At 59.5% G+C, this 21779-nt stretch overlaps 1 protein-coding gene across 5 annotated transcripts in view; it reads right to left on the reverse strand.

The window, feature by feature from the left end:
• The window catches only part of LOC102445048 (LIM homeobox transcription factor 1-alpha-like), a 61549-nt gene extending 42974 nt beyond the window's left edge, over positions 1-18575 (reverse strand). The window contains exons 1-3 of one of the 5 annotated variants that reach the window (XM_075902482.1): positions 18312-18575; positions 15713-15792; positions 8150-8336 (exon numbers count right to left, since the gene is read on the reverse strand). In XM_075902482.1, the coding sequence (XP_075758597.1) occupies positions 8150-8336; positions 15713-15770 (245 nt within the window). In that variant the 5' untranslated portion in view covers positions 15771-15792; positions 18312-18575. Of the gene's footprint in view, positions 1-8149; positions 8337-8645; positions 8811-15712; positions 15793-16866; positions 16979-17676; positions 18289-18311 lie in introns of those variants that run through there. The other 4 variants (XM_075902484.1, XM_075902483.1, XM_075902485.1 and 1 more) reach the window with 4 other exon arrangements.
• Between the last annotated feature and the right edge of the window lie 3204 nt (positions 18576-21779).

Below are 21779 nucleotides of genomic sequence, written 5' to 3' on the forward strand. Positions count from 1 at the left end.
TCTGGGTCAGGGTGTCCCACCCACCCCCTTCCCAGGGGAGTCCCCGGGCAGGCGCTAACAAAGACCTGGCGTCGTCCCAGGGAACGGAGGGGCCAGTCCAAAGAATCCGTACCGAGGAAGGCAAAGGAAGCTGGGCTCCCCAGCCCCTCTCTGCCAATGCCCCCCAGTCCCGCCTCACAGTCCTCCCGCTCTGCCTACGCAGCCGGCTAGGAACCAAGGGACACTCTGGGTGAGATCATGCCGGATCCATTGTCCCCCCACTGCCCATCCAGCTGGTCCCCCAGCTCCAGGCACTGCGCGAGGCCACAGCCCTGAGAACGCAAAGGGAGGAACCAAGGTCCCAAGAGGGGGCTTGGGCAAAGTCACCCACTGGAACGTGCCGGCTGGTTGGCTGTCCCCGGCTCTCCGCCATCAGAGAAATTCCACAGAGCCTGCTCTAGGCCTGGAGGCCAGAGCCAAGACCAGGGGCCGCAGCGGGGTTTCCGGGGCTCCGGCTCTGTGCTCAGCTGCACCGGTCACGTGAGAGCCGCCGAGTGCCTGGCAAGGCAGGTTCGAGCCGAGTTCAGCCGGTACCTCTGAAGAGGACAAGCAAATCATCTCCGCATGGGCAGTGGGAGAGCGCGGAGGAGAGACGGATGCCTGCCAGCGCGGGGCTGCGGTTCAGATCCCTCCTGACAGCTCCCCCGCACTGCCTGTCATCCCAGAAAACAAACTTCAAAGTAAACAAGGCGCCCGGGACCGGCCGCTGCAGCCACTTTATCATCAGCAGGGAGTATTTCCCTCCCCCCCGAACTGTTGCTGTTTGATACCATGTCCATGAGCTGCACGGAGCAGGGTTTACAAGGCAGGTGCCCGAAGGAAGCGCTGGAATAGCTGGCAAGGCCCCAAGCAAAAGAGGAAGAGCGAGTTTTACAAAAAACCTTCAGACTGTGATTTTATAGGGTAGGGACCGGAGAGCAACATCCATCTTCGGGCTTAACATTTCATCTCCAGATCAACAGCCCGTCCCTCCCCCATGTTCAGCTGCAGCTGTTGGCTTATCTTGCCATTAAAGCATTTTCCTCCAAATGCGCAGCTCTCAGGAGGAGGGACGCGCTGACGGGTCTCCCCGTTGGGTCTCCACACCACAGCCATGGTCCAGCTGGTGACATGGAGCGTCCCCTGGCCAAACCACTGGCCCTGGGCTGCGTGTGCGCGGTGCAGGTAAGACGGCTGCACTGGGACACGCTTTTAGAAAATGCAGGTTGGACGTTAGAGCCCTTTGGAAAGAGCAGCCGGAGGAGAGCCTCTTGGCCTGAATTGTTCTCCAAAGCCTTGCTGTGCCCGAGGCCAATGCTCCTAAGTGCCCACTTTCCTCTTGAAAATGGAATTGGGGGCTTTTCAAAAATCCCCCGACTTATTCCAAGGCCTAAATAATGAGGAACAGATGGGATTTGGGGGCGTCCCAAACACTCATTTGAAAACCTAAACCCTAAACCTGTATTTAGGCACCTAACTCAGGCTCTACCTAGAGGATGAAAAAAATGCTACTTAAAACCCCCCCGAAGAGTCGGTTACGGAGATGTGGGGAGCCAGCTTCCTTTGCCTTCCTCGGTACGGATTCTTTGGGCTGGGGAGACTCCAGGCCTTTGTAAGCTCCTGCACCGGGCCCCCATATGAGTATCACCCCCTTGGAAACGTGGGTCCCGACAGGCTCGGCACAGTACCTGGGCGGTGAGATTACGTCAGAGGGGCGTGATTGTGTCCTGGAAAGTTAGGCTGGTGCTGCCCCAAGTGTGAATGCAGCAATCCAGCTGCCTCACCCCGGCACAGCTCACTTCCGTTCTGCACCCGCGCTGGCTGACAGGCTGCTCCGGTCTAGCTGTCCCACTCCAGGGAAAGGTGCACAGCTTGAGTGTGCAGACAAGCCCTGAGCTAGGGGGCTAAGCAGCACCATTTTCCTTCACTTCACAGGGCTCCTGGCCTGCAAAAGCTCCAGACACAACTGCGCTGAGAACTTGCAAGGAGCTCAGCCCGTGGGAAAGTCAGGCTGCGTCCCCAGGCTTCCCTAGGAGTCTCACAGCCTCCCGTGAGCATGGCTCCAGTGCAGAAGGACAACGTGGGCACGTCTACATAGCTGGGCTACAGCGAATTCCGCTCCCACTTCAGCTGTGTCAATGGCGGAGCTGAAGTGGAAAGGGCTTAACTCGGCGCTTGGCGCTGTCTGCACGGCAGGAAGCCGAAGGAAGAGCGCTCTCCCTCCCACTCCCCTTCCTCCTTGTGAGACGAGGGTTACCGGAGTCGGAGCACTAAGTCCTCCAGCTCGCCAGCATTTCGGAATACAGGCTGGCAGGGCAGAGGCGCGTTTTGTTATTTCGGAATAACGGCAGTTACTCCAAAATAACGCTGCTGTGTAGACGTACCCCTGGAGGCCGCAACAGCTCTGAAGGCCTTCTCTGGCCTGCAATGGGAGTTCAGGGCCAGACTGCAAGATCTCCCAGCGGGGACCAGACCCTGCAATGAGCATGAACCGCAGCCAACCAGAGGGGTGCTGGAGACCGGGTGGCACAAAGCAGGAGGTGCTGATGTTAGTGGCGTCCCCTCTCCTTGAGAAATGACCAGCTGCAGCCGCATCTGGCTCCCCTCTGATGAGTAACCCACCCTGGGAAGTGGGCAAGCCCTGGTATTTTTATTGCTGTCCCTGCTTGCTGCCAAGCGTCTGCGTCACCGCCAGGGAGGCGGCTGTGTTCTCTCTTCTGAAGCGCGGAGGAGATAAGATTGGACCGTTAAGAAAAATCTTTAAAGGCGGCTGCCAAACTCCAGGAAAGTTTACAAAGCACAACGTCTCCTTCCCGGCAGCCCCCCTAAAACCTCAGGGGCCGTCTGTGTATTTCTTTTCCCAGCACTGCCGGCTGCCAAAGACCTATCTGTGCAGTCACAGACGCTCTCATCTGTCACAGCAGCACCATGCTCCCCAAGCTACGGATCACAAATGCCCCAAAACTGGGCGGACCCCCTCCACTGCGGGGGAGGTGACAGTCAAGTTCCTTCTAATCTTTTCCATCCATGGGGTGGAATAATTTTTTCTACGTGCACGGAAGCAGGTGTGGGTGTGCAGCACCCGAAGAAACAAAAACCCGAGCTATGGGCACCCCGCTAATCAGCTGGCCGGCATTTGAATCTCTCCTGAGCGGCCACCCTAGTGCTCAGCTCACAGGGAACACTAGTCACATTTCTTAACTCCCTAGCACAGCCAGGAAAAGTCAGACTGGGGACGTGATTTACATAAAGTCACACGGGGGCCTATGTTTGGAAATCCCAGGGGTCTGGACGCCAGCCCACCCTCTATCCTAACCGTCTCCCTTCCCAGGGCCAGAGATGGAACCCAGGAGTCCTGACACCCAGTCCTGCCCCTGCTCTAGCCACTAGCCCTTATTGCTCCTCCACCTTTCCTTTGGCTTCTTGCTCCTGCCCATTCATTCCAGGGTACAGAATGCAGAGCAGTGTTTGTGACATCACGGGTGACCATGGTGACATGAGCTGATGTCACAGCTGCCTGGTTCCGTGGGTAGGTTCCACACTTTGGTTCCCCAAGTCCAGGCCACGTGGCTGAGGAAAGGGGGGAGGCAGAGCTCAAAGCCATTCGATAACCGATTGGGGGCCTCAGGAAATAAGGGAACAAGGTAACCTCGGAATCGTTTGCTTCCCTCCCCCCGCTGCAAGGGAGGGGAGCTACGCGCCTGCCCAAAGCGGCTGGATGACCACAGCTGTGATCAGGGCGTCCCACCCGGGGGTCAGCCTCCTGCCAGACCTCTCTGGCCCGAAGGCTGCAGCTTTGGTTCGTCATTCACAGCCCCGTGCGGGAGGAGTAGCCCCTCTCCTCCCACCTGGCCAGATGCACTAAAGAAAGGGGGGCAGCAGCCCCCCAAAGTGGCCGTCCTTCCAGGGGCCAGAGCCAAGACCTGAGAGCACCAAAGGCCTTTCCCCTCCCCCAGGAAAAACTCGTCATGCAAGAGGCTGTGCAGTGGCTGCCAGGGGATGGGTCATGGCCAGCACCAGGGTTAGAGCCAGCGGGCAAGGGGGCTGCAGCCCCCTCTAGCTTGACCGCTTTTCAATTAAATCCAGGACCAGCTCATTGGGCCCTTAAGGGAGGCTCAGGGCAGGTGTGTGTCTGTGTGTCGGAGAGGAGGCCAACACCCCCAACCCGAGATTCATACCAGGGCTACTTGCTCTTCCCCCGCCTGTCCCTATCAGGGAATGGGAGCAAAGTGCACAGCTTGTCTGCCCCCTGCGCACCCCAGCCAGAGTAAGGAGGGCAGCAAACTGTGCACTTTCCCCTTGCAGCCCAGCTATATCCGCATACAAACCTAGGGGGAAGCTCCAGCCCTCCCTACAGGGCGCCTGGGGGTTGGAGGCTCAAGGCTGGGCAGTCCCGGGGGAAGGAGGCTCCCCAGCCAGCCCTGCTCACCTGCCTGGTGTTTCTGTCTCTCTTCGGTATGGTTTTAGGAGAGGCAGTCCCATTCTGGGCACATCCCATTGTTCTGACCTCGCTTTAAGTTACAATAAGAGGAAGCCGTGTACCGAATGTGCTGGCCCTAGCTCTTCCTGTTTAGGAGTTCTTGAACACACAGGCTACGTCTAGACTGGCAGGATTTTCCGCAAATGCTTTTAACGGAAAAGTTTTCCGTTTTTTGCGGAAAAGCGTCCGTGCCAATCTAGACGCGGTTTTGCGCAAAAAAGCCCCGATCACCATTTTCGCCATCGGGGCTTTTTTGCACAAAACAAATCTGAGCTGCCTACACTGGCCCTTTTGCGCAGAAGCATTTGCACAAAAGGACTTTTGCCCGAACGGGAGCAGCACAGTATTTCCGCAAGAAGCACCGATTTCTTACATGAGATCGTCAGTGTTCTTGCGGAAATTCAAGCGGCCAGTGTAGACAGCTGGCAAGTTTTTCCACAAAAGCAGCTGCTTTTGCGGAAAAACTTGCCAGTCTAGACACAGCCACAGACAGACTGACACAGCCACAGACAGACTGACACAGCCACAGACAGACTCTCTCGAATAGACAGTCTTAGAGTTGGGTTCAGTGGTTCACATTGTTCCAGCCCCCCTGCTTCAGCCTTGTCTCCTCCAGGATTTAACCCAGAGATCACACAAGCCACCTCTTTGTAGCCCGGATCAGCCCATGGAGGGGACCCCATCTCAGAGGGCCCCCGACGACTGGGGGGAAAACCACTGAGCAGCGCAGTGACCCCATGTACCAAGTTGCAACAGCCCCAGATCCATGCCAGATGCCTCCCCCACACCACGTCGGGCAGCCCGGTCAACCCTATGGAGCGGGGAGCCAGGCAATTGCCGGGGCAGGCGATGGCAGCCAGCATCTGGGAGAGCTGGCCTGGCCTGGGGCAGGAGAGGGGGCTGAGCTGGTGAGTGGCCAGGAATGTCCCAGGAGCGACAGGCGGGGCAAGTTGTGGGTGAGTTATGGGACGAGTGGGGAATGTTGGGGGCTGGGGCAGGGGAATTGGGGGCGAGATGTCGGGCTGCAGGATGTGCCAGAGCGTTCATTTATATTGTGGTCACTCCGGTCAGGGAGAGAGATCCTGTTGTGCACAGTAATTAGTGTATTACAGCAGTGCCGGGAGCTCCGGCCATGGCACCCCACTAGCCACCTCGTGTCCCGCTGCGCTCGGGGCTGCACAGACACGGAACACACGTCGCTCCAGAGGCTGTCAGCAGCACCAGAGGGTGGGTCTTGCTGACGGAGACGAATTGGAGGTAAAAACTCCCCTATGGACTAGCCAATAGCTGGCTTCATCCTGGGGTCAATTGCCAAACGTATTCCATTTCGTGCCTCCACTTTGCTCCTGCCTGTTTCCAGGTTTATTTGCTGTCAGGAGAGTCAAATGTTTCAGTGTCTCTGGTAAATGGAGCTCGGGTTCTCCCCTCGTGTCCCTGGATGCTGGGAGCAGGAGGTGATGGCGAGAGGGGTAAACACACAGATGTTCACAAGTGGACAACACGCAAATTGTTCCGTTATTGTTAAACAATGAGTAGTCCTGTGGCACCTTAGGCTGCGTCTAGACTGCAAGCCTCTTTCGAAAGAGGCTTTTTTGAAAGATACTTTAGAAAAAGAGCATCTAGACTGCAACCAGAACTTTCGAAAAAGCGAGCCGCAGGCAGTCTGGATGCTCTTTCGAAAAAGCACAGTTTGCATTACATAGCGCCTTTTTTCAAAAGGGCACTTTCAAACAAAGGTGTTCTTCCTCGTAAAACAAGGTTTTCCGCGGTCGAAAAACCTGCTGCGTTCTCTCAATATACTTTCGAAAGAACACGGCAGCAGTCTAGACGCAGGGGAAGTTTTTTCGAAAAAAGGCCACTTAAAAACAAAACCCTGCTGTCTAGACACAGCCTGAGAGACTAAACCACAATACACAGGACCATGAGCTTTCGTTTGACAGAAACGCTGTGTCTGCCTCCAGCTACACACAATACAGCTCCTGCCGGAATTGGTTCAGACGCTAGAACTCACTTCAATCTACAAAATTAAAAATCCCAGAACCAGCCTAGCAGAGCAACCCCCTCCTGTGCCCCCAGAGCCCTCACCCGCCACTCAAACCAGAGTGGAGCAGTAACAGTCCAGCTGGCTTCCCCCGCAGAGGAAGAGACAAACCAACGACCACAGCCAAGCAGAGCACAAACACAGGAGCCTTCTCCAGGCTCCGCAGCCCCCCTTGGGCAGACAGACAGGCCTTGCAGCCTACCTGGAATGTCAACAGAACTGTGCACCTTGCACCAGAGCGCCCGGGGGGAGGGGGGACACACGACACCTTCCACATAAGGAACATGCCCGGTCTCCGCCCGGCCTAGCACCCTAGAACGGGAAGAGACCTCAGGAGTCATTGTGTCCAGCCCCCTGCCCAAAGCTCAATCATCACAGCCGGGGCTTGGTCAAACCAGGACTTAAAGGCATCTAGGGATGGAGATTCCACCCCCTTTCAAACCAGGGAACGCCCCCCAGGACCACACAGCTCCTCCCACCCCTGAGCCTCCTGGCCACTGGGAAGGCCTGAACTTCCCCACCAGGGACATTCCAGTTCTTGGGTTGTAGCTGTCCCTGCTCCAAAGGGCAGGGCCTGGATCTCTGTTGCACTGGAACCTTATGCAGTCCTTTCCGCCTACAAAAGGGGCTTCTGTGCTACTCTGGGCCAAGGCCCAGTGCCACGGAGAGCCAGCTGCTCACTGCTCAGAGTATTCCCTGGTACCCTGCTGCACGTGCCACTCAAATGCGCCTGCAGCAGAGCTGTTCTGCCTCCAGCTGCACTGGGGCATGCCCAATGATTCGCAGGGTATGAGGCAGCTCCATCCAGCTGGTAGGGAGTCGGGACTTCTGGATTCCAGGCCCAGCTCTACCACTGGCCTGCTCTATGACCCTGTCAAATCACATCCGGCCTCTGTTCCCTTTCTGCCTCGTCTATCTCAGAGCTGGTCGAAGCTCAGAAATGCCAACCGGTGGGAAATTCTGGCATCTCACCATTCCCATCCGTCCTCAACTGGAACGAGACAGCAGGGTTTCAGAACTTACTGTGAACAATGTCCATTCTGGGAAGAGCGAAACGACCTTGCCGAAGTGCTTCCTTTCAGCGGTTATATTTTAGAAATGGTAAAATCAAATGAAACGCGTCAATGGTTCTTCAATAACAATTTTGACAAAGTTGAAAGTTTCGGTTTTTTTGAATTTGCATTTTCCAATGGAAAACTGTCGCAATGCAAAATCTCTGACAAGCTCTACTCTGTGTAGGGTCGGGAGGGGGATGTCTCTTAGTACAACAGAACCTTGACCTCACGCACACCAGTCCTACACACACCAACCTTTCCTCCCTCGTGGAAATTAAAAACAACAGAAATGACGTGGTGAAGGCTCTGATGAAGAAAGCCAAGTGGCCATCCCCCACTTGGGGGAAAGGCATCGCACCTGCAGTAATGTTGCACTATTTGATTTTTTTAACTCCCCCACTGCATTACGCACAACCTGACCTGCGGCTTCCTGCCCCTGCCGCATGTCTTCGGCACAGTCCATCTCACACCCGTCTCTCTGCTTGGCATCCCCCTCGACAGCCGCCTCCAAGACACTGGCCAGCGCGTGACCAGGGGCAGCCCGAACTCACTTACTTCTCGTAGTCGTGCTTGCAGTACAGCTGCCGGTTGCGACAGTAGCAGGTGCCCGACAGAGGCTGGAGACAGGCGGCACACTTCACGCAGCCTTCGTGCCAGGAACGCTCATTCACTCGCAGGAGGAACCGGTCCGCGATGGGCGTCTCGCAGCCGGCACAAACCTCCCTCATTTTGGAGTCCGACCCTGGCGACGGAGAAAAAGGCAGATGAGCCCCAGGAAGAAGGACTGGCTTCCAAATGGGGATGTCACTGCCATGGGGAAATTCACCCTCCGGGAGGAAACGCGGCACAAGGCCGAGGGGCTGCTTAAATTCAGGTTCAAGGGCAGATGCCGAAGTTAAGTAGGGCCTCAGCCTCGGGTCTGTGGGTGAATCTGCTTTTTAAACCAAGTGTTACTTGCAATGGTCTGAAGCAGGGTCAGTCCCACTCCTGGGTCCCAGACCCCTGTTCTGCCCACTGTCCCGCCGTTTAGGGGCTGCAGCGTAAGACTCACTCGCCTTGTTCCAGCATTTGGCCTCAGCAAAGCAATGGAGCATTGGGCCATTGCCCTGGGCCAGTCGGGGCTGAGTCAAAAAGTCCTCCTCTGGCCCCTGGGGGCAGGGAGTCTTCAGACACTCCCTGCTGGAGCCCCTCGCCTCCCCTGCAGCCGTTAGCAAGGCTGGTGTCACTCCCTGCTCAGCTCCTCTGAGCCTTCATATGGTTTGTTTGGGCACCTCCCCCCAGGGTTTTTAAAGAGGGCTCGTGGCAGCCTGAATCAGCTTCCCTGGACCCTTACTTGATTGGTCGCTGCCCCTCATTAGCCAGGGTGTTGCTCTTCCTTTTGTAAGAGCTGCCAAGCCCTGCTCTGCCACAGGTGTTTCTAATCTCTTCTGTCCAGGTGCAGACTTTTTCCATGCACCAAGGCATGTGTGAATGTGCACCACCCGCGGTAACAAACCTAGCTGTGGGTGTCCTGTTAATTGCCTGGGCAGCACTGGAATCTCTCCAGAGCAGCCCAGTTTCCAGGGTCACTAGCATTCATTGTGTACATGCACCGAGAGAGGGAAACAGTGCAATACAAATGCTCACCCCCAATAGATGCCATCTAATTCCTAGGCAGTGCAGTTTTTAGAATCCTCACAATCCCTCCCCCAAAGCCTCCACTAAAGAGAGAGGTAGGATGCAGAAAACTCTCCCCGCTGGACTCTAATAGGTGGATCTTCAGGAGTAACCAGCACCTACACTCAGTATTCACATCCTATTAGCACACCGGGGGCCGATATCTGCCCCGACTGTCCGTTGCACCACGGGCAAGATTTTCTGAAGCAATCTGCCCCCGGTAGCTCCCCCAGAGCGAGCAAGCCTGGGTGTGTTTTCGCCAAAGCTCCCAACAGCAGAGCGCACATGCCCGTGGGCTGCGCGTGGCTGTTTTCAGCAGGAGCTGCTGAAGGCTGAGCACTTCTGAAAACTGCAGTAAGTGTTTGGAAGGGAGTCAGATTGGGTCCGAACCACCAGCCTCTGCCTCCCTGGCCTCTGCCTGGGTCATCCCCATCAGGGGTGCTTTGCTAAACCAATTCAAATAGCGAGATCTCCAGGGATTTTTTTCCCAGGACGTTATCACAGAAATCTATGGCTACTCTTCAAAGGCTCCTCCGTGATAGCTCCAAGGTAGAGGAGTGCGCGCGTGGGTAATAAATACGCCGTCTGGGCTGTGGGCTGAGCCAGGTATGAGATGCCTTCGTCGAGCGCAGTCCCCCGCCCATTGTAACGAGCGGCTCAAGTTTCTATAAACACTTTGTTTGCCCTTTCCCTTCCCCCGCCCCTGGTTCTTTTCTCTTCCTTAGGGCCCAGGCGTGGGATGGAGCTAGGGCCTTGTGCTGGGCAGGGGTGGGGCTGGGGCCCTGCCTAAGGAGTGAGGCGGGGTGGGAGTTAGGCCTGCATGGTGGGGGCAGTGTCTAGACCTCCCCGTGGGGCTCCAGGCAGTTTGTGAGCCCTGGAGATGTGTCAGGCATGAGAGAACTGGCGTGTCCAGGGGCCCACAATTCCCTTCTCGGAGACGCTGGCCTGGGAGCAGAGAGAGCAGCCCAGCTTTGGAAAGGGGCTCTGTGCATGCAGCCCTGGGGAAAGGGGCCTGTGAGATTTCTCGGCCATCTGCACTAGGGGAAGTTTGCAAAGTGCCTGGTTCTTATGTCTAGCTGGAGCAAGAGCTGGCGTCCTTCCCGAGTGACAAAGCCACTTACGACAGCAAACGGGGCGATGACCCACCTGCCTGAGCCAGGTGCTGGGAGGCTCCCATGCACTGCTCTGGAGCATCCTCGCAGGAAGTAACATTCATTTGGCTCATGCGGGCCACTTGCCACCATGGGACCCTGAGCAATGGGAGCGAAGGTGCCTGCTCCACCCACCTTCCGGCCCTCAGTGCATTTTGCGTCCACACTCGGCAGACCTGAGCCAGCTCCCCACGCCGCTCAGCAGCTGCCCCTGCTCCTGCACACAAGCTGTCTGGGGGTCCATTCCTGCAAGCACTGACTTCCGAACTACAGCAGCCCTGGCCAGCTTTCAGGTTCGACCCCCATTCTGAACCAAACCCAGGGCAAGTCAGAGGGCAGAGCCTGCGGAAGGAACAAAACCTATGGGCCCTCCCCCACCCCGCAGCCATTTGACCCATCCCCTCTGCATCCAGAGGAAAACATCTGGCCATGGAGTCACTGAGCCAGCATGAGCCTGTGGGTGAGGCGTGGCCAGGGACTCAGGAGCATTAGCTTCTATTCCCTGTTGTGAATGATGGTGAGTCTGTTCCTTCCGCCCCTGTGTTGGCCTCGTCTATTTTGCCCAGTGGCTCTTTGGGGACAGGGACTCTCTGGCTATGTCTAGACAGCAGGCTTCTTTCGGAAGAAGCTTTTCCGGAAGAGATTGTCTGAAAAAAGTTCTTCCAAAAGAGAGCGTCCACACAGCAAAAGCGCATCGAAAATGGATCTGCTTTTTCAAAAGAGAGTGTCCACACTCAATGGACACTATCTCACGTCAGCTGTGATTACTATGGACAGAGCGGCCACCAGGGCACCTGTGCTTTTTCCTCTTTCCTCTTCTTATGAGAGAACTGCCTCTTCCCCACCCACACACGCCTTTTTCCGAAAGAGCTCTTTTGGAAGAAGGGTTCTTCCTCGTAGAAAGAGGTTTACCAGTGTTGGGAAAACCCCTGTGTTCTTTTGAAAGAACGCGACTGCAGTGTGGACGGAAGTGAAGTTTTTCAGAAAAACTCTGCGTAGACACATGGCCAAGGTCTGCACCACACATGCTATTTCTACCAGTTAGCAGTGTGATTTCTAATACCAAGTAACTCCTCGCCTGGACACAGTTACACCAGGATAGCCACACATCCCGTCCCTTCGGGGAGTAGGGTAAGTTGTATTGTCTCAGCCTGTCTACACTAGGAAATAACTTATTTCAAAATAATAACTCCTGAAATAACTATTTCGAAATAGAGTGTCTACACTAAAGGGAAGCTTCAAAATTTGCACTACACAAATTGCATATCTTATTTCAATTGAATTTAGAAATAGGCTATTTCAAAATTTGGCGTGTCTACACAGCACCAAATTTAGAAGTAACACGCTATTTTGAGACATCCCTTGACCTTCGTGGGATTACTGGCATGCTGAAATAGCACGACTGTTATTTCGAAAAGTATTTTGAAATAACGGGCGGCTTGTGCTATCCTGAAATAGCCGCGCAGGGTAGACGTCCCCAGAAAGCACAGGGAGCCATTACTCTGAATGACTCTGAGGCATCATTATTTTTTTCAAAGTAAGTGTTATTCCTCATGGAGAGCAGGAGTTATTATTTCGAAATAACCAGCCTGCTATTTGGAAATAACAGGCTTGGTAGTGTAGACGCTCCACTTGTCATTTCGAAATAGCTCCCCAGTGTAGACCAGGGCTAACGGACACACAGCGCGACGGGTCACACACACCCGAGCAAAACAAATCACTCCGCTCTGCACGTTGTGCCCAGGAAGAGGACAAGAGACCAAAGACGTGACAGATGTTCGGCGCAATCGCTTTCCGTGCTGTGGGAAGGCAACGGACACTGGGGCGATGAGAGAGGTGTAAGAACCTGGACACAGAGCCCAGCGCAGAAATACAATTGGTATCTGCAGCCACATCTGCAAAATCGATCTGCAGATAGCCACATCCAGGGGTGCGGAACTCGCGGATAGAAAGCAGAGGGGTCTGGATACATTTGCATCTGAGCTGCACCGGCATCCATATCCACAAGACGGGGGTGGATATCCTACCCGCGGCTAGAAAGCCGATGCCCACGGATTTCCTGGGCTCTGCCTATAGCAAATCAAACTGGCTCCAGCCAGGAGTGCACACTGACATCCTTGTGCCAGCAGCCACTGTGCTGCTTCAACTAGCGTCTGTGCAGAGATGGGGCTGCTGTGGCTGTTGCAGCCCCGGCCCATGGAGTCTCGGTCTGAGCTGGGACCTTTCGGTGCTGCCATTGTGAGAACGTTCTCTATAAAGGTCATCCTGTTCTACCGTAAAGCCTGTAAAACTCAGCCACTTCGGAATGGTCCCACAGCCTGGCAGTGGGAGACCTGGGTTTGCTGCCAGGGGAAGTATGATCACAGGGCTTGTCCGACGACCTTCCTCTGTTGCCTGAGCTCACTGTCCCGTCGCTGCACCAGAGCAGCCCCCTGCAGGGCTGCGCCAGGGGTCGGGACGCAGCAAGCACAGCGGTGCGGGGCTATGGACTGCCAAGCTAGCAGTGCCAGGGCTCAGCCCGGACAAGCCCTGCCCCCTGGCCTTGCATGACTGGGACCTGGGGGGTGCGCCCTTGGAGCCAAGGATGAAGGGACGTGCGGAATGTGTCTGGAACACAGTGGGGGTTGCTGCTGTAATCCAAGTCATTAGGGATGGTCCCTCCACCTCAGTATTGCCAGCACCCCACGCAGCTGCACTGGCCTGCCAGTTCTGGCATCAGTCTGGACAGATTCCCTCCAGGTTGCACTGGCTCAGCCAAGCCACTGGAAGGGTGTTTCGGGGGTGGGGAGAAAAGTTCTCTTCCTGACAGATCAAATGTGCTGACAAACCGTTGCCCCATGTACACAGCTAAGCAAAGGCCCTTTTCCCTACTGAAGCCACGAGCCTGCCAGAAGCCCTGGTGCACCTTGGAAGAGACACGTGCTGTTCAGCCGCAGAGCTCTGCCCAGCTCCCCTTCCCTCCGAGCTGCCCGGCCAGGCTGGCCGGCTGGAGCTGCTGCATCTCTCACGAGTGCTGAGACACTGCAGTACCATGTGCACCACCGAGGAGCACTGAGACCTCGATTCAGCAGGGCTCCAAGCACCTGCGCCATCCGGGATGTGCTCTAGTTCCCTTTGCCTTCTGGGAGACCTGAGCAGGCTTAGGTCCCGTGCAGAACAGGGCTGCGTGGAAGCAGGTGCTAACACTAAGCACCCACGTTACTGACTCAGAGGCCATGCTGCTCACCCCTAAACATTCACAGGCACCTAGGGGTTGGAGTTTGTGCCCCACACTCTGCAGGAGCTGGGCCAGGCTCCATTCTAACCCCCCACGAACCAGAAAGGGCCCATTTCAAGGAGAGTCCCTGTAGAGAAACGCACCTGCCCCTAGGGCTGGGGGGCGTGATTTGCAGCTCCCTGACAGTAGATTTGAAAGCTTTGTCTCAGAGCTCGAGAACAGCAGGGCTTGGCGTCACTGCAGGAGTTTAAGTGCCAGCCGCCCTGAGCCAGAGCCCTGTCCACACCCCCCTTCCCTCAAGTGTGCAGGCTTTGTAGCCCAAGGTGGCTGACCACAAGCCTGCCGTGCCAGGGTCACCCTGCTGGCTGGGGCTCGGGTAACACGCTGGAAGTGGACACAGACCTGAGGGCTCCTGTCCCACTTACGGGGGGAAAGAAACGTTATTGTGAGAGAATAGCTGCAAAGGTGAGATTTCCCCAGGGCTCAGCCCCAGCAGGGCCCAGGCGGGGTGGCTTGGGAGCGTGGCCTGTGCTCTTTGTCTGGAATCGGCAGAAAAAATGGAGAGTTTTGCTCCTGTGGAAATATTTGACTTTTCATCAAAACTCCCAAAGCGTTGGTGGGTTTTGGTTTATTTTTAACAAAAAGCAAAACTTCTCTGTGGAAAGGAGACGCTGTCCCCAGAGGTTCTCATTTAATCACCCCCTCCCCCTTCCTCTGTCCACTAACAGGCTCAATAGGCGATTCCAGCCAGCCCTGCTTTCAGCCCCGTTGCATTCTGTGGTGGGTGGGTGTTGTGAAGGCTGCAACCCCAAACCCGAGGCACAAGCTTCCCCGTTACGGATCTGGGGGGTTCGTTAACCCGTCGCTAGCTTTGGGGGGAGACCGAGACCTAGACGGAGGGTAAAGGTGGATGAGGTGAGCTGGGGAGATGAACAACCCCCCTCCCCCACGCAGGGGGTCTATTGTCTAACTGACGCAGGGGCTCGGCCAGCTTGCCTAGTGGTCCAGGGACCTGGCCGGGTGGGCAGGGCGAAAGCCGAGGGCGGCCTCGGGGATTCCCACCTGGAGGCAGCCGTGTTAGGCCCAAAGCCAAGAGCCCAGCAGCCACTTGGTACAACGTAACAAGAAGGGTCCAGGCGCAGGGTGGGGCACAGTCCCTGCCGAGTGGGACCCTGCTTGCCTGTGTCGGAGCGAGTCCCTGGGAGCCTGGCCTGGCAGCCGGCAGTGAACAAGCCTCCGCCCTTCGGCGGCAAGGCCTTGCGGTGCCAGGGGAGAGGAGGCAGCCGCCTGCCTTCGAAAAGCAGGGGCGGGGGGGTTACGAAATGGCTAACGAGCCTCAGTCGGCCCAAGGGCAGCTAATTTAAAGGCAGCCTGCTCCCCTACGGCCAGTGGCCATGGACGCGTCGCTTCCTTGCCCAGCTAACCTGGGGCCCCTCCTCTGCCACACGGGCCGGGAGAGGGATTCCTGCCCCAGGCGGCACTTTAGAACCATCCCACGGATCTGAGAAGGGCGGGAGCCCACAAGCCCCCGCCCCTGGGCACGTTGCTCCAGCAGTGAGTCCCGTGAAAGGGGCCCTTGACCTCCCACCCTCCCCTGCCAGCCGGGGGCCTCCTCCCCCAGAGCCCCGGCTCCCACAGGCTGCTCTGAAAGCAGAGAGGTGGGCGCTGGGACTGTCACCCCTCGGCCATCTCTGCCCCCCCCCCCCATCTCCCCAGCCCTGGCACCACACAGACCGAGGCAACCCGGCGCTGCGGCCCGGACAGAACGTGGGGGCGCCCCCCCCCCCCCCCCGGCGCGTGCACGAGTCCCACCGGCAGAGCCCGCGGTGACTAGTTGGAGACATCGGCCCGGAGTCGGAGCCCGCTCCCGTGTCTCGGCGCCCTGGATTCCCGTGTAAACACTCCGGCTCCGCACCACCCTGGCCCGGACGGGGGGATCGCCCGGGGCGGAGCCTGAACCCGGCGCCCGAGCCAGGGTGCCCGTCCCGGTGTGAGCCCTGGGCGGGGAGGCGGGTCCCTCCGGCCCGGGGTGCCCGGGAGCGCGGGGGGGCGGGGGGCTCTGTAGCTCGGCTGCCCCGGGCCGCGGACACTCACCGAAGCCGGGCAGCGGCGTGGCCTGCTGCAAGCAGGACGGGGCCTCTTCGGTCTTCATGCTCCAGCCGGGCTGGGGGGCCCTGCGGGGAGACGCCGGGTTAGCACCGGAGGGGGAGGGGGCAGGGAAGGAGCGTCCCCCGGCCGGGAAGGGGGGAGTTTCTCAGCTGGGAGGGGGCACTCCCGGGAAAGGAAGCGGCCGAGCCCGCCCTGCTGCAGACCCGAGCCCCGGACTCCTGGGTCCACCCGACCCCCGCCGGCCCTTGCGACACAGCAACGCTGGCCCGGGTCCCCGCCACCTGCCCGCTCCCGCACCCCCCCCCCCGCCCCTTGTCCTCCGGCCACTAACCTCCCGGTCCCCCCGATTAGTGTCTGTCCCCGCAGCGCCCGTGTCCCGCTGTCTGTCCGCCCCCGTGTCCCCCGGTCTGTCCGCCCCCGTGCCCCCGGTCTGTCCCCGCAGCGCCCGTGTCCCCCGGTCTGTCCCAGCAGCGCCCGTGCCCCCCGGTCTGTCCGCCCCCGTGTCCCCCGGTCTGTCCGCCCCCGTGTCCCCCGGTCTGTCCCAGCAGCGCCCGTGTCCCCCGGTCTGTCCCCGCAGCGCCTGTGTCCCCCGGTCTGTCCGCCCCCGTGTCCCCCGGCCTGTCCGTCCCCGTGTCCCGCTGTCTGTCCGTCCCCGTGTCTCCCCCGGCCTGTCCCAGCAGCGCCCGTGTCCCCCCCGGTCTGTCCGCCCCCGTCTCCCCCGGTCTGTCCCAGCAGCGCCCGTGTCCCCCGGTCTGTCCGCCCCCGTGTCCCCCGGTCTGTCCCAGCAGCGCCCGTGTCCCCCTCGGTCTGTCCGCCCCCGTGCCCCCCGGTCTGTCCCAGCAGCGCCCGTGTCCCCCGGTCTGTCCGCCCCCGTGTCCCCCGGTCTGTCCGCCCCCGTGCCCCCCGGTCTGTCCCAGCAGCGTCCGTGTCCCCCGGTCTGTCCGCCCCCGTGTCCCCCGGTCTGTCCGCGCCCGTGCCCCCCGGTCTGTCCCAGCAGCGCCCGTGTCCCCCGGCCTGTCCGCCCCCGTGTCCCCCGGTCTGTCCGCCCCCGTGTCCCCCGGTCTGTCCGCCCCTGTGCCCCCCGGTCTCTCCCCCTCTCATCCTTCTCCCAACGCACAAATTAGCCCCAATCTCCTTACACTGCCCGGCAACGCTGAACTTCCCCGCCGATTGTCGGGCTCCAGGACCCCGAACCAAGCGGGGACCTCAGAGGTTACCCCGGGCCAGCCCCCTCCCGGGAGCTCTGGATCGTCCTCGGAGACAGAGGAGTAATGGGGTGGGGCTGCGATGAGGTGTAGTGTGGGGGCGGGGGAAGAGGGGGTGTCTGGTGGGATAGAATAACGGGGGAATGTGGGGCGGGTTATGGGGTAGGATGCGGGTGACCTATGGGGCGGATAACGGGGGAATGTGGGGCGGGTTATGGGGTAGGATGCGGATGATCTATGGGGCGGATAACGGGGGGATGTGGGGCGGGTTATGGGGCGGATAATGGAGCAGGATGCGGGTGACCTATGGGGCGGATAACGGGGGATGTGGAGGCGGGTTATGGGGCGGATAATGGAGCAGGATGCGGGTGACCTATGGGGCGGATAACGGGGGATGTGGGGCAGGATATGGAGGTCTCTGCCCCGCGCGCCGGGGCGAGGAGAATTTTGCTGCCTGTTGCTTTAATCCCAGGGCCGCGGTGGGTTTTACCCGCTACCCGAGACCAGGCGAGCAGCGCCCGGCGAGCGGCTCCGTCCCCCGCCCCGCTGTCTTCGCCTGCCCCGCAGCTCCGGTTCGGTCCCCGCCGGGCGAGCCCCGCGGAGCCACTTGGAGGGAACCTCAACGAATTCTCCGCCCCGGCGCCCCGGAGCTCGCAGAGCCCGGCCGGACTCGGCCCCGTAAATTCCCCCCAAGCTCCGGGCCGCCCCCGGGGCCGCAGCCCCGCTCCAGCGAGCCGCGTTCACCTGCCGGAGCCTCCGTCCCACGGGTCCCGCAGCCGCCGCTCGCCGGACAACGGGGCCGCGAACCGGAGCCAACGAAATGTCCTCAGAGGCTCGGGCTGTGTCGCCCCGAGCCCGGCGCGTCGGGACCCTTCGGGCGGCGCTTTCGCGGGCTCGCGGGGCTCGCCTGCCGCCGCAGAGATTCGGGGGCGAGCCCCGGGCTCCCCGCGCTAACGAGCCTGCCGGGGTTCAGCGGCCGGGCCCCCTGGTTCCGCCTCATTCGTGTCTTGGAGGCGGTTCCGCTGCTCGGAGCCGAGGCTGGGGCTCTGGCGGCGCGGAGGGGCCGGGGATCCCCGGGCGCAGGTGGGAGCCCGGAGCCTGAATGCCGGGGGCGGGGAGCCGGGCTGCCTCGCCGTCCAGGCGAGTTTCTGCCCGGGGCTACGAGGAGCGGGCGGTGGGGGCTGCTCCGCCGCGTGTGGGGCGAACGGGCGGGCAGGGAGCCGGCCAGCGCCCCTCACCGCTGCGCTGGGGCGGGAGCGCACGGCGCGACAGGGAAGTTAGGGGCGGGGGAGGGAGGAACTAGCCCCGGACAAGTTGGCACCCCGGGCGCCCCCGCCCCCGCCCGGCCGCAGAGAACAGACACAAATCCCGACACTTACCCGGCGCGGGAGCTGCGGAGACGGAGCCGCCCCCCGCCGCCGCGCGGCCAACCCGGGGAGCGGGGCTATTGTCCGAGCCCAGGGGCCGGGCACAGGGAGTCGCTCCCGGGCGCAGCAAGTCCATGCCCCGCGCCCGGCTGCCCTGGCCGCGCCCGACCCTCTGCAGCCCCCGGGCCCCGGCTCCGCAGGGGGCAACAGGGAGACCCGAATCCGGGGCGTTTTTAACGGGGCTGTTCCGGGGCGGGGCGTCTCCTATCGGGCCGATCAGACGCACTAATTCGAAGTGAAGCCAGTCTCAAGCCAGCTCCGGTGCCGGAGCCCGGGAGCGGGGGGAATAGCGGGGACCCGAGGGCAAGGCGCGCCGGGGCGGGCCGGAAGGTGGAGGGTCCGCGGGGCAAGCGGCTCTGGCCAGCAGTCGGGTTATACGGACCGGCAATCCATAGAGACCGGGGCAGGCCAGCTCGGGCGCGGGGCGGTGCAGCGAGTTCCGGACAAGGGCCCGTCGAACTGAGGGGCCAAAGGGGGCCGGGGACCCAGGCTGCTCCTGCCAGGCGCTATAGTGCGGCAGGGCCGTATCCCGGCTCCGGGGACGCGCCCGGAGGGAGAGCCGGGCCAGCAGCCAGCGGAGAGGGAGGGCCGGAGCCAGGGGCTAAAAGCCCGTGGGGGGTGGGACTGAGTGTCTGTGGCGGGCCCCACGTGTGACCGCAGGGCTGCTCGGAGCGGGGCAGGGGCAGGATCCTACCACGGGACGAGGAGCGAGCGCAGCAGTCGCAGGGTTTGCATCGGTCGTTACAGGCTGCGTCCGCTGGGCTCGGGTTTATCCCATTGGGTATGTCTACATTACAAAGTTAATTCGAACTAACAGCCCTTAGTTCGAATTAACTTTGATAGGTGCTACACATACAAACCGCTAGTTCGAACTTAATTCAAACTAGCGGAGCACTTAATTCCAACTAGGTAAACCTCATTCTAGGAGGACTAATGCCTAGTTCGAATTAAGCAGTTCGAATTAAGGGCTGTGTAGCCCCTTAATTCAAACTAGTTGGAGGCTAGCCCTCCCCAGCTTGCCCTGGTGGCCACTCTGGGCACCACCAGGGAAACTCTTCTGCCCCCGTCCCGGCCCCGGAGCCCTTAAAGGGGCACGGGCTGGCTACGGTGCCTGTGCCAGGTGCAAGCCTGCCAGCACCCAGCCAGCAGACCCTGCACCTGGCACGGCATGAGCCAGCCACCCACTGCCACCCAGCCCTCCGCCTCTTCCCGGGACCAGGCTGGCGGCTCCCAGGAGCCTGCCCGGGGCCACAAGAGGCGGGCACCCGCCTGGTCTAGTGCGGACATCGTGGACCTCATCCATGACCTCCGCACTAGGCACAGGAAAGTGGCCGTCTAGGGCAGAGTAGCTGCCAGCCTGGCCACCCAGGAGCAGGTTTGCATGAAAATCAAGGTGGTCCAGTGAGACCCCCGACCCTGAGCCCTGAGCTTAGAACGGCCGTACTGGGTCAGACCAAAAGTCCATCTAGCCCAGTAGCCTGTCTGCCGACAGTGGCCAACACCAGCTACCCCAGAGGGGATGGACCAAAGACAATGACCAAGCCATTTGTCTCATGCCATCCATCTCCAGCCTTCCAAAACAGAGGCCAGGGACACCATTTCTATCCCCTGGCTAATACCACTCCATGGACCCAGCCTCCATGAATTTATCTAACTTCTCTTTAAACTCTGTTCTAGTTCTAGCCTGCACAGCCTCCTGCAGCAAGGAGTTCCACAGGTTGACTATTTGCTTTGTAAAGAAGAACTTTCTGTTATTAGTTTGAAGCCTGCTACCCATTCATTTCATTTGGTGTCCTCTAGTCCTTCTATTATGGGAACTAATGAAGAACTTTTCTGTATGCACCCTCTCCACACCACTCGTGCTTTTATAGACCTCTATCATATCCCCCCTCAGTCTCCTCTTTTCTAAGCTGAGAAGTCCCAGTCTCTTTAGCCTCTCTTCATATGGGACCTGTTCCAAACCTCTGATCATTTTAGTTGCCCTCCCCTCTCCCACCCTCTCTTTTCCCCTCTCCCACCTCCTTTTCCCAGTCTCCCCGAGTTTTGTTCAATAAAGGGAGTTTCTATGTTTGAACACACGTGTCCTTTATTTTGTACATCAGGAAGGGGGGCTAGGGAGGGGTAAGTGGAAGGAGGTGAGGGAGGAATGGGGTACGAGCCCCCGATGGGGAGGACTGGGGTGGCTCTGCGGGCTCCTCGAGGTGGAAGCTCTCCTGCAGCCCCCCAATTGACCCCCCCGGATGGCAGCCTGCGGCAAGTGCAGCTGGGCTGATGGCCGAGTGCTGTGATGTGCCAAGTGTGGGCACTCAGGGCACTCCAAGCCAGGACTGCTTTGCTGTCCCTCATCGAGTTAGACAAGCGAGCGGGGAACCCCTGAGAACTGTCTGTCCGGAGTGGGGGTCGGGACCCTTTAAGCACAGCCCTCGGCTAGCCTGAGACAGCAGCTCCATGCTCTAAGTCCTAACCTGATGCCCTGCCGGCACTGCTTCCAGCCATCCTTAACCTTGGTTCAGGGTCCACTCAATGTGGACATGCTAGTTCGAATTAGCAAAACTCTAATTCGAATTAGTTTTTAGGTCTAGATGCGCTAGTTCAAATTAGCTTAGTTTGAATTAACTAATTCGAATTAAATTAGTTCGAATTAGTGCTGTAGAGTAGACATACCCATTCGGGTAACACACCGACGTTGGGTCACACAGCACAGGAAGAAAGTGTCAGGGTGCACCAAACCGGCTCTATCCTCGCCCCGCATTACCTGCACCAGATCGGCTCTACGCTCGCCCCGCATAACCCGCCCCAAACCGGCTCTACGCTCACCCCGCATTACCCGCCCCAGACCGGCTCAACGCTCGCCCCGCATTACCTGCACCAGATCGGCTCTACGCTCGCCCCGCATAACCCGCCCCAGACCGGCTCTACGCTCACCCCGCATAACCCGCCCCAGACCGGCTCTACGCTCACCCCGCATTACCCGCCCCAGACCGGCTCTCGGCTCGCCCCGCATTACCCCCCCAAACCGGCTCTACGCTTGCCCCGCATTACCCGCCCCAGACCGGCTCTACGCTTGCCCCGCATTACCCCCCCAAACCGGCTCTACACTTACCCCTCCTCTGCTGCATTAACTGCCTCAGAGGCACCCCAGAACCTTCATCTGTTGCAGTTCTGGGGTGCACAAGGCGCCAGAACATTAATCCCCTATGGCCTGTTCATCGCAATGAGCAGCCACAGGACCCACTCGGCTCAGACCCAAACGAGGGGCTGGCAGGTGGCTGCAGAGCTTTGGGGTCAGGGTGGTGCCCCCCAGGGCCTGAACTGGGGACACTGGGGTGCAAGGGATGAAGGGGTGTAGGTGGTACAGGGGATGAGGGGGTGTGAGGCTGTGTGTAGGTGGTACAGGGGATGGAGATGTGCAGGGCTGGG

This window comes from Pelodiscus sinensis, chromosome 19 (assembly GCF_049634645.1).
Source record: "Pelodiscus sinensis isolate JC-2024 chromosome 19, ASM4963464v1, whole genome shotgun sequence".
Classification (NCBI taxonomy): domain Eukaryota; kingdom Metazoa; phylum Chordata; order Testudines; family Trionychidae; genus Pelodiscus; species Pelodiscus sinensis.